This window comes from Carassius auratus, chromosome 34, assembly GCF_003368295.1.
Source record: "Carassius auratus strain Wakin chromosome 34, ASM336829v1, whole genome shotgun sequence".
Lineage (NCBI taxonomy): Eukaryota > Metazoa > Chordata > Actinopteri > Cypriniformes > Cyprinidae > Carassius > Carassius auratus.
The window spans coordinates 3,120,134-3,132,441 of record NC_039276.1 but is presented as its reverse complement, the minus strand read 5'-3'; the positions used below and the strand labels follow the sequence as shown (position 1 = coordinate 3,132,441).

Sequence of the window (12,308 nt, the reverse complement as noted above, 5' to 3'; positions counted from 1 at the left end):
TATATATATATATATATATATATATATATATATATATATATATATATAAACCTTTTTGTATAAGCTATTATAATATTTATTTACAAATCTTTTTTTTTTCAAATTAATTTGAGTAACTTTGCCCTGTAGTCATTTTATTCCTTTTTTTTTAATGTATATTTGTTTTGTTTTAATTAATTTAGACTTTCATTCTAGTAACTTTAGTGTTTCCAATTAAATGTATTTCATTTCAGCTACTTGGCAAGGCAACCATTCTCATCTTCCACATTGGAAAAAAACCACAAAGAAACACTTCTTTTTCAAAGAATCTATTTTTATATGCAGCCCGCATATGACAAAAATCAATTTAAGATTATTTTTGAAGGAAAAAAAATTAAAAATATAGATGAGAATAGATTAAATGTTTGTATAGTTTACAGGAAAGAGACTTTGCCTTTTGTATGCCAATTCATGTTCCTTTTTATTATTATTGTGACGTCATATTTGTATATCTTTGCACTGATGCTGCTGAAAGAGAATGTTATGAATATACTGTACATTTGTAAATTAGAAAATATTTTTGGTCAGATGTTATTATGAAATAGACTATTACTTGTTCCTGGAGATTCACACACACACACACACACACACACACACACACACACACACACACACACACACACACACACAACTATATATATATGCCAACAATACAGTAAAGTGCATTGAGAGCCAGCTGAGACTTTGCCATATGATCTGATTCGTCTTAAAGGAACAGTTCACCCAAAAATGAAAATTCACCCTCAGGCCAAGATGTAGGAACAGATTTGGAGAAATGTAGCATTGCATCATTTGCTCACCAGTGGATCCTCTGTAGTGAATGGGTGCCGTCAGAAAAACTGACACCGAATCGCATTATAAAGTGCTGATTATTTTCCACAAAATAACAGCATATGGGTTCAAATGACATCAGGGTGAGGAAATAATGACAGAAATGGTAAACTACTCCAAATATTATGATGCAGTGACATATTCTGCTGTAAACACATTTGAATAGAAGTAGAAGACACACCACTTCTGTCTTACAGTATATATTCAGTGAATAATACTTGAAACTTCCCGTCTATATGCATGTGATAATGACTGATATCTGGAGCTCTCTGATGTCCAATAGTTCAATAGCTTTTCATATTTAGTTTCCCATCTGATGATGTGCATGTACAGTGAAATCAAAACATTTTAAATTACTTTATATATTAATTACAGGAAAACAAAATGAATATTATGTATTTATTCATCTTGACATGCTGATATGTAGAAAGTAACTGGAAATGAATGCTGCTGTGAAAAATCAAAAAGCATGAAATGTTGCAATTTGTTATGTACCAAAAGATATATACACACACACACACACACACACACACACACACACACACACACACACACACACACACACACGCACACACACAGTGCTATCCAGTATATACACGTGTACAAGGAAAGCCTCTTTCTTTCACCCTCTTTTTCTTATGGTTTTAATGAGCTAATTAATGTGGGTTGGGTTAATTAGTGAAGACAGGTGATATTAGTTGCAGAGAAGCCTTTATTAAAAACTCTCCAGAAGCTGGTGTTGACTGTTAGGGTTGAAGAGTGGGTTATGGGTCTGTGAGGTATTTTGGGAGGTCAGAGAGCTTCTGCTTGATGGAGAGCTTTGAGTGTTTTTTGTTTGTTTGGCACAATGATGCCATAAATGAACTATTCCTGGTTCCCCAAGCAGTGAACGGGTCTTAAAAATACATTAAAAATACTCTCTCTCTCTCTTAGCATGAATAACAGCCTTTTGTGAATTGTAAAGCCTTTATGGATGTAAAAGGTTCTTCATGGAACCATAAATGAACCTTTATTGTTAAGAGTGTTGAAGAGTTTTCCATTTGGGGTCATTCCATTAAGTTATGAAAAATATTTTTAAAGTCTAGGTGAAACTATAGATTTTTTTTTCTGTGCTGCAAAGTACATAGATTACTAAGTGTATAGATTATCAAAAAATAATTCACAAAAAAATGTTGGTTCTTCTATGTATGGGTGGTTGATTTGATGCTGAGATGTGGGCGTTGGACTCAAATTGGAGGCAGATGAATGTGAGCATAGGGTCTAAGCAAACTAAATGATCGGAGAAGGCTTGTCTTCGTCAGAATATCCATTTGTCATTTTTCTTAATTTTTTTTTTTTTTTTTTAAATGTATAACATGAATGAATGGATCAGTTTGTTGTGGGACACCAAAGGGTACTTTATGGAAAATGCAACAATACATAAAATGCATCATATTTGCAGAATGAAATCCAATACTTTTCTTCCGAATTTTGAGGTGCTTATTGGAAAAATTGTGCCCGTTTTGCTCTATATGTCACTTTTTCACAAAATCTGATGTTCCTTGTGTTCCTTTAAATGCATTTTTTTTTCTTTTTTTTTTTGCTTTCAAAGACCATTTGTAAGATGAAGTCGTCTTGTATTTTTCCCCAATCAGCAGAAAACTTGCCACAAAGACAGGATTCCCATCTTCCTCTGAGTCAGTTTGCAACCATTTGTTAAATTCTCAGACCATTACCACATCCTGTATATGAATGATTCCAAAGACATTATTTTATGCCTAATACTGATTGATATGAACTTTTGACATTTGACTGCTTTACATCATGGAGAATTTGATTGATATTTTTGAATTCATCATCATCATCATCAAATCAGGTAATAGTAGGATTTTTTTTTTTTGCAAATTATCAGAATTGTTTTTCAAGATTCAGAGTTGTTTAAACATTTTTGCACACTGCAATCAGTTTCAAAGACAAATATTCCCAAAGATGCTTGTATTGATATGTTGAGCTGCAGTGCTGTTTTCAGTAGTTTTTTGTAGCAACGTTCAGCTCTTGTTCGTGGAAGGCATTATAATGTTGGTGAAGATGTCTGCTATACATGTCGGCAGATACGAGAGGGGAATCCAGAAGAACTTGGCATCCCAGCCTGCACTGTAGCGTGTTCGGGGATAACGTGCTGAAAGAGCGTGTTGCATGCATGACGTCACTTTGGAAAGGTCACTACTGGCCAGAATCTTCATGGAGAACTCCTGCACCTTTATATCTGGAGGAAAAGATTAAGAGAAATGCAGAAATGTCACATTGTTGTCAGTCAAGTATTGTGTGTTTCACTGGATGAGCTTGTTTGCATGTGTTCCTTCAAATGCACCATGATATAAATCGTTAAATTCTAGTATTGCATGAAATCTGCATTGACATGACATCAGAAGCACTCACAGTCCTGCAGGTATGAGTCTCCGTAGGCTCTCCTGACCTCTGCTGGGAGGTTGCTCCACCGTTTCTTCAGATCATCTTCAATGAGGCTCAGATCGGTTACTTGTGTCTTGAAGAAGCCTGGTTCAATGATACTTACGTTCACTCCAAAGTGCATCATATCCCTCCTGATATCAGCAACAGAGAATAAAATGATTTTAGAGACATCATTAGACATTGAAGTAAAGATGCAAATCTCAAAGAAGTTTAAGTATGTTTATGGTTTATAAATTTAACTCAGTGAAATGTAAAGTGTTTAAAGGGTTAACTTCAGAAAAACTGACGTTGTGGTGACTCATGGCCATAGTTAGAAATGGATTTTGTTGGCTGTTTTTAATTATAGTCAGATGATAAATACAGCTTGCTAGCAGTATAAAATAATACATTTTATTTGTATTAATTTTAAAATATGTTTTATCTATTTTATTTATTTATTTCAGTCCTTATGACCTGTGTAATCTTTACTTATATAGCTCTAATATTTATGGAAATTTAGAAATTGATTTTTGCTATTTTAAAAAGTCAGATGATGTTATTGATAAATGTAAATGTAAATGTTATTGGTTTGTTTGTAATTTAACATTTTATTTTTTTAATTTTTTTTTACTTAATACATTATATATTTGTGAAAATGTTATTTATTTTTATGTGTATTTATATTTAGATTTAAAATATATATATATTTTTAAACAAATACATAAAATGTATTTATATTTGAGAAAATGAATAAATATAAGCCATGATGAAATGGATTTTTAAAATTAAAATCAGTTAGCAATGTAAAACAATGCATTTGATTTTGTTTTTTTATTAAAGACATTTTGTTTGTTCATTTATTAAAACGTGTTCATTTTATATTTAAATACATTTAATAAATACATAAAATTATGTCAAATATATTTTATTTATTAATAAATATTATAATAACTTAACTATAATATATATATATATATATATATATATATATATATATATATATATATATATATAGTTAAGATGATTGTCAAATATGTACTATTGAGGCTTTTAATTGTAAGGACTAAAAACTAGGATAAAGAACAAGCACAATACATACTGCAAGCTCTTGTTGATATGTCTTGAAGTTCAGTTCCTTATTAGACAGCTAGGCATACCTCAAGCTATCAGAGAAGGCTTCCACACCATATTTAGTGAGACAATATCCTCCCCCGATGAGTGAGACTCTGCCCAGTATGCTGGCCACGTTCACCACCCGACCACGGGCCTTCTTCAGCAGAGGAAGAAACTTCAGGGTCACCTCGATGAGACCGATGAGGTTTACATCCAGAACCTTCTTAAAGTCCTCCAGCTGCATCCACTCCATGGGGCCGATGGGGACCGAGATGCCAGCGTTGTTCACCAAACCCCACAGACCTGATGTAAGAAAAACGAAGAAATGTAGTGTAGATGCAAAGAAAAGAAGAGTTTACTCATCCACAGGCCATTCAAGATGTAGATGAGTTTGTTTCTTCATCAGAACAGATTTGGAGAAATTTAGATTTCATCACTTGCTCACAAATGGATCCACTGCAGTGAATGGGTGCCGTCAGAATGAGTCCAAACAGCTGATAAAAACTTCACAATAATCCACAAGACTCCCGTCCATCAGTTAATGTCTTGTGAAATTCAAATCTGTTTGTTTATAAGAAACAAATCCATCATGACATTTTTGACTTCAACCCGTTTTTATTAATCAGTACCAAAAATTACACTATAATATTAAGGTTACTCTTTCTTTCTTTTTTCTCTTTTTTAAATAAATAAAGAATACACAATCCTTTAAGAAAATTAACCATGGTTTTATAGTAAAGGTGTAACATTGGAGGACGTTTTCAATGGAGGAAGTGTTAAGGATTATGGATATTCTGACCAGAAGCTGGTTTAAAGTTAAAACATCTTAACTGTGGATTTGTTTTCTTACAAACAAAGTTTTTTTCTTCACAAGACATTAACTGATGGATTGGAGTGGTGTGGATTATTGTGATGTTTTTATCAGCTGTTTGGACTCTCATTCTGATGGCACCCATTCACTGCAGAGGATCCATTGGTGAACAAGGGATACAATGCTACATTTCCAGAAATCTGTTCTGATGAAGAAACAAACTCATCTACATCTGAAGGACCTGAGATGCATGAGTAATCTGTCAGCAAATATTAAATAAATTTGGGGTGAACACAACCCTTTAAGGTCATAAGGTCACTGAATTCTGCAAACAAGCATGTCACGTGCATTATGAGGAAAGTATGGTTTGAGAATGGCAATTGGCTGAAGATGCTCCTTCGGGTAAACTAAAAGCGCTTGTCCAGGAGTTGCAGATTTATGAGTTGGTTGGTCGGCTTGACTCGAGCTAGGGTGTCCGTCTCACCTCTCTCCCCGGTCTCGCTGCGCACGCGCTCCAGCGCTCGATCGACGCTCGCGCTGTCGGTAACATCGAGCAGAAGCGTCTTGAGTCTGGGGGAGGCGGACGCGCGCAGCCTGGAGGCACCAGGTTCCGTGAGACACGCGGCGAGCACGTGAAACCCCCGCCGGTCGAGCTGCCGCGCCGCCAGGTGTCCGAAGCCGCTATCGCAGCCCGTCACCAGGACGTGCTTCTCGTGGATGCCGGTGATCTGACGGGAGTCTCGGAAGAACCGGACCGCGGCGATGAGCGCGAGAACGACCAGAGACCAGCAGCAGCAGCAGCACAGAAGATCCGCGCAGAACAACACCTGCGGGTGGAGGAGACGGGTGAAGCTTGTTCTATGATGATGTACAAAACAAAACAATTCCATATCGACTTATCAGGCAACATTTTCCCTCCCCTTCCATTTACTAGATTTGAATGATTACAAACACTACACTGAGAAATACTCAAGTGAATATCTACAAAATAATTACAAAAACACTGTGGCATTGATGTTTTACTCCACTTTCATCAATCAGTCAATAAATACAGTAATGGCAGAAATATTTTAACATTGATTAAACGTTGATTGTAGGTGTGTCTATATATTTTCTTTATGCATTTATAATTTATCTTTATTTTCATTTATTCATGTTTGAATGTATATTTTTTTATTCATACATTTATTTATATATTTTTATTTATTTAGCTTTGTATGTGAATATTTTTAATATTTTCTTTCTTTATATACATTTAATGTGGATGTTTATGTATTTATATATATATATATATATATATATATATATATATATATATATATATATATATATATATATATATATATATATATATATGTTTTCCAGGTTAATTTTAAGAGATAAGTGTTCACATTCTCATTTTTATAAATTATTATAAATATAACTTTGAAAGAAGAGACAGGAGAGCAAAAGCTATGATAAATTAAACTCAACTAAAACCAACTAGACTGAATTTGTGTTGCTGGCAGATTCCTATTATTTATTCATTAGTTCAAATTAGGTTGTGCAACTGCGTCAAAGTTTATACACGTAAACTTAATTAAATTAAAACTGATTATAGTGCACAACCAATGGAGAAACAAATTTTTTTTTTCAATGTCTGGCTGCATGATTGTCAAAAAAAAAAACACTTAAAATGTTTACATTTTTTGATCAAGAATTAAGCAAAAATAAGATTCTTTGCATTATTTTTATTACAATTAATGTTAATGACAGTTAATGCCTCTCAGACATACCACGGTGCATTCCTGCTCTTCTGGTGAGAAAGGGAACGTCTTGGGTTATGCTTGTAACCTTAGTACCTCCAGAGGGAACCGAGATGCTCTCCCCTTGCCATGCCTATTCTCCAAAGTGTCCACTAGAGGACATCTTGACATCTTGTCTAGGGAACACATCTTGTTCCCTAGAAGGGGAACCATGTTACATGCATAACCCGAAGACATTCCCTCATTTCACTGCTAATGATTTATAGCAAAAATAAATTCTACTTCAACACTGAAATATTAACAAATCACGCACACATTAAACCCTACTATGCTTTATACATTAATGAAATAAAGACAGAAATGACCTGATCATGTTCAGAATTGACTAACGTACCATTACTAGTGCAGTTGTCAATACTCCTTCACTGAGAAAAACAGTAGCTCTTGCTTCCGAACCCCCGAATCTCACTCCTGTCCTGATCCCGCTGCACAGAAGAGCTCAAGGGCCACAAACCGACTTCGGGATCCAAGGGCACCACAAGCAATAAACGTCACAGAGGTTGTGCAACACAACCTATGGCCTAGTTTGGCTTTTGAACATTCATTAATTGGTTTCTTTGGACATGTTACACTGTAGCTGTGGTCAAAATAAGCGGTGAAATTAAACATTTGACAGGTTCTGATATAGCAGATTAAACAACACATGTTTGTATGATGTTGATATGGTGATGGTGTAATAAAAGTTTTTATCAATCTTTTAAAGAAATGTATTAAATTCTGAGCTTACATAATCATATCACTGGTTTGATATTCTTTCATGAAAGTTGAGATAATGAGAGGATATTTATATTGGGTAAAATATAATTGAAATGCTGTAAAATAAAGGCAAAATATTTATTTGTGATTAGAAAATCTCACAGGAAAACGGACCCCCCCCCCCCCCAAAAAAAAAAGTTACAGAAAACATTTTAAAATTTAGTTTTTATTTATTCAATATTGTAAAAATGTCCAATAAAAGTTTTAACTGATTCACATGTGGATCATTTTATAATTAGGGCACTTTTCATGTCCATTATAGATGGATAATTGTATTCTAACAATTTTCTTCAGAAATACTATATTTTATCCATTATGAGAATATGTACTACAATCTCTTACAAATATTTTGTGTGCACACTGTTTTTCAGTTTGCTTGAGAATGCATTCATGTCTATTAAATTATAGTCTTTGCATTTAAAATTAGTGGTTCTTGAGTTCAAACATTTTTTTTAGTTTGAAAGAAATTATAATTCAGTTAAGAAAGTACGGTTTATTCCATCAATATGCTGCATAGGTGCAACATAGAGAAGTGGCTGTTTATGCTTACAGAACCGAAGCTTTTGGATGAACAGCATTTTTTAAAACGAAAGCATCTGAGATGAAGGTTGGCATGTAGGAGAGAGGCAGCCAGACGAACTTGGCATCCCAGCCTGGAGAATATCTGGTCCGAGGATGGACCGCAGCCACAGCGTGCTCCATACAGCTGACCACCTTCATCAGATCTGGATCCAATATCTTATCAATCTTCTCCTTAATCACCAGCTTTGCTAGAAGCGCAATCATAGTTTATTTTGGCTTTTAGAACTAGTGCAAACAGTTTGAGAGTGCAGCCTTTATTTATTTGAAGCAGGTTATTGGACTCGAACTCACTTTTGTCTATGAAATCACTGCCATACTCATCCTTGACCTCCTGAGGCAACCTTTTCCACAATCTCTGCAGATGGCTCTCAAAGATAGTGGAGTCAGTAACACTCGTTTTGAAGAATCCAGGTTCAATGCATAAAACCTTGACTCCAAACGGTGCCATGTTCCTCCTGGACAACAAAGACGCATTAAAGAACTAAAACTGCCAGATATGAAAAAAATTGATTCTGGAAATATTGTTGGTTTAGTTCTAAATTTCAACTTGCACTTGGAAAATATTTCCAGTGTTATTACTATTATATTATATTTATACATATTAAATGAAAAAAAAAATGACAATGTGAAATTTTTTATGGATGCAACAAACTGTAATAAGTTTAAGTTCAAGTACTAAAATTACTAAAAAGTTATACAGAAATATAAAAACATTACAACCAAATGTGAATGAATGAGTGAAACTGAAAATATACAAATAAAAGCTGATTAAAAAAAATGTATAAATACTACGACAGTATATACATAATACTACAATTACAGCTTTTTTTAGGATAGGATTTTTTCCACTCTCTTTCGCTGTAAATGAGATTTTGAGATTTTTCAAAAAACGATCAATCACAGGACATACTGACCTTAGACTGTCATTAAAGGCCTCTACTCCATACTTAGTAATGCAGTACGCTCCTCCCAGAGTACTTATCCTTCCGAACACACTGGCCACATTGACCACTCTGCCTTTGGCTTTCTTAATGAGCGGCAACACGCTCAGAGTGATGGCAACAACCCCGATCAGATTGACATTGATCATTTGTTTGAAGTCCTCGATTTCCAGCCAGTCATTGGGAGCAGTTGGGAAAGAGATCCCAGCGTTGTTGACCACAGCCCACAGACCTGCAAACACGCACAACGAAATAAAATGATTTTAATTCATCTCAAGGGAGACTGCAAAATAAATATCCTTTATTTTAATTTACTTTGTTGAGAACTAAACAATCACAGGATTTTAATCACAGGATTTGTCATAAACTGGTTATTAATATCATCTAAGTTTTCTGGAAATACCCCGTACAATGTGCATTACTACACATATGTATTGTGTAGGATAACATGCATTTATGAGCAAATGTCCCATTACTGAATGATCAATTAAATGAATTGCTTTAAATTTTAAATTTTTACTTTTTAAATCAAGTTTTTCAAGGCATCTATTTAAAATCAGGAATTACTCTAAAAGTGCACTCTTAATTTCTTAATGTTTTAATTATCTCTTATGTTGACCAAGGCTACATTTATGTGCTCAGAAATACAGTAAAAACTGTAAAATTGTGAAATAGTATTATAATTTAAAATAACTGTTTTCTATTGTAATATAATTTGAAATGCAATTAATTCCTGGGATGCAAAGCTGAATTTTTAGCAGACATTACTTCAGCATCAAATGATCCTTCAGAAGTTTTTGTGACTTACCCTTCTCTCCCACCAGAGTTTTAATGGTGTCTGCAGCTTTTTTGATGCTATAATTATCGGTCACATCCAAATGCAGCGTTGTGAGTTTGTCGGAGCAGCATTTCTTCAGCTCAACTTCTCCCTTCTCCGTGTAGCAGCCAGCGATGACACGGAAACCCTTTGTGTCCAGGTGTTTGGCCAAGAGATTCCCAAACCCTGTATCACAGCCTGTGATGTACACAGACTTCTCCGATTTATTGGGAACTCGTCCCAGTTCTCTGAACCACCGATACACATACAGCAAGACTATGAGACCTACAATGTACAGGAACATTTCTGCAAAAGAAAATTAATTTGTTTTCATAAGAAAAGATTACCCAGATTCATGCAAACTCCCCCAAAATCAAAAACAACAAAAGAGATATGAAAGAGAGTGCATGTGGCCAAAGCTCCCCTTATGTAATACAAAACCTAGTGAACCATTAACTTTTGGCTGATTGCACATTATGCATTGCAATCAGTATGAAGGGAAAATCAAATGATACATTTAAAACAAATATAAAAACCAGTATATAAAAAATGAATAATATTAATAATGTTTGTCTGTTTCTTTATCTTTTAATATTGGATAACTGTGCAAGTAAATCTGTGATTGTGAAACACAAAGAAGCCACTTTCCAAATCGTTGAATGAATCGTTCGTTTGAATCGGATCTCGTCAAAGAATCAGTTGAACCGGTTCACACAAGCCGATTTAAAGGATTCATTGATGAATCGGGCTGAATCGGTCGTAGCGGTTCTGGAGTCAACAATTCACTATTGTTTTTTCGAACATAACCGATTTATAACCGAATAAGTAGCGAAGTGTCCTTGTGGATAGAAACAATTGTTAACAAAGTAGACCCACTTTTGAATATTATAAGCATTTGGAAGGGTGAACTGAGATGTGACTGACTTGATGGAAAGTAAGTTAAACATTTCTCAAATAAAACGTGCTGCAATGTTTGAAACTTGATTTTTTTGACAGTTTTATCAACGCACACACACTTGCTTTAATAAAATGTAATTCAATTATAACATGCAAAAATCTGCAATGTTGTTCGAAAGGAGTGCGTGCAGCGTTGTTTATTGTAAAAGGTTTGAAAGGAAATTAATCTTAGCTGCAACAAATTAAACTGCAGTACATTAAATTGCAGTAGCCTAAATGTTATATCGCAGTATCTTTTATCATATTAGGCTAGCTTTAAAAGGTTTTTAGAACACGTGACATCGATCGGATGTTCTGGAACACGTGATTGCGTTCGAAGTAAAAGAACCGCGAAATCTAATTTGGACAAATCGACAGAACACCGGCGCTGTAAAAAAAAATGAACCGTTTGAAAGAACCGATTCCCGAAAAAGAGTCGGTCGGACATCACTTCAGCAAAGCGGGGTGTAAACCTAAGATATCAACAATAGTAAACTTTAATTTACACAGTACTTTTACGTACTTGAAACGCTTGAAAGAAATAAACCAAGCTAACGTTGTTACAACACTGAAGTGCCTCTATAAGAAAGCGCGTGATCAGTAGTCGAAACTGTCCTGACAGATAACTCTTTTGCAAACAGTATTCATTTAACGTTACTAAACACAGGAAATTGCTCACTTGACCCTTCGTGCAAAATTGACTTTACAAACCGCTCGTATAGGCTACTTACCGTTGCTTTCTTTAAGATGTCCGTTTCTAGAAATTAGCCAGTCGTCTCAGTAGTTTTGGCATGTGTTTGTTCTTCGTTTCGGCTGTGCATAGTCTGCATACTGAACTGATAACTACTTGGAAGTGTCTGCTATTATGTAATACCTGTCCCGTGTTGTTCCTGCAGGGGGCGCTGGTGATCAGAAAAGACCGTGTGTTCTCAGATGCATTGAGATTCCACACGGATGTAAGTTTGGCAGCTGGTAGGAAATGGGACAGTCGTACTGGGAACATTGGGAAGGTCAGATAAAACACCAGAGATACATTTCTCCAGCGTTTTTCTTGTAATTGCAGTGAAGCTTGGACTGATGGATCGTGATGTTGGAGATGATGTTGGTATAGTTTACATGTTTTTTCCATACAATAAAAACTCCAGACACAAAAGACTTAATGCATCACCTTTTGGAATTGATTAGTATTATTATTAATATTATTTATTATATCTTTAGCAGTTAATTTACATGTAAGAATTTAATTC

The 12,308-nt window shown here is 34.8% G+C and overlaps 2 protein-coding genes across 2 annotated transcripts; both read right to left on the bottom strand.

Annotated features, from left to right (window-relative positions):
- Window positions 1-2,715: 2,715 nt before the first annotated feature.
- On the bottom strand, window positions 2,716-7,812 carry rdh1 (retinol dehydrogenase 1). Its single transcript, XM_026217448.1, has 5 exons — window positions 7,364-7,812; window positions 5,709-6,051; window positions 4,458-4,716; window positions 3,289-3,452; window positions 2,716-3,115 (listed from the first exon to the last, which is right to left on the bottom strand). Exons 1-5 carry the CDS (start codon window positions 7,364-7,366, stop codon window positions 2,898-2,900), a joined length of 987 nt encoding a protein of 328 aa, XP_026073233.1. The 5' UTR covers window positions 7,367-7,812; the 3' UTR covers window positions 2,716-2,897.
- A 136-nt stretch (window positions 7,813-7,948) lies between these two features.
- dhrs9 (dehydrogenase/reductase (SDR family) member 9) lies at window positions 7,949-11,948 on the bottom strand. Its single transcript, XM_026217449.1, has 5 exons — window positions 11,793-11,948; window positions 10,117-10,431; window positions 9,282-9,540; window positions 8,659-8,822; window positions 7,949-8,555 (listed from the first exon to the last, which is right to left on the bottom strand). The coding sequence occupies exons 2-5, from the start codon at window positions 10,427-10,429 to the stop codon at window positions 8,332-8,334; spliced, it is 960 nt and encodes a 319-aa protein (XP_026073234.1). The 5' UTR covers window positions 10,430-10,431; window positions 11,793-11,948; the 3' UTR covers window positions 7,949-8,331.
- Between the last annotated feature and the right edge of the window lie 360 nt (window positions 11,949-12,308).

Coding starts and splice junctions, on each gene's coding strand:
- rdh1 (XM_026217448.1), bottom strand. Junction 3,453..4,457: donor GCCTTCTCTGATAGCTTGAG/GTATGCCTAGCT, acceptor TGCTGATATCAG/GAGGGATATGATGCACTTTG. Junction 3,116..3,288: donor AGACTCATACCTGCAGGACT/GTGAGTGCTTCT, acceptor CTTTTCCTCCAG/ATATAAAGGTGCAGGAGTTC.
- dhrs9 (XM_026217449.1), bottom strand. CDS start 10,429: ATGTTCCTGTACATTGTAGGTCTCATAGTCTTGCTGTATGTGTATCGG. Junction 9,541..10,116: donor AACTCTGGTGGGAGAGAAGG/GTAAGTCACAAA, acceptor GCGTGTTTGCAG/GTCTGTGGGCTGTGGTCAAC. Junction 8,823..9,281: donor GCCTTTAATGACAGTCTAAG/GTCAGTATGTCC, acceptor TTTGTTGTCCAG/GAGGAACATGGCACCGTTTG.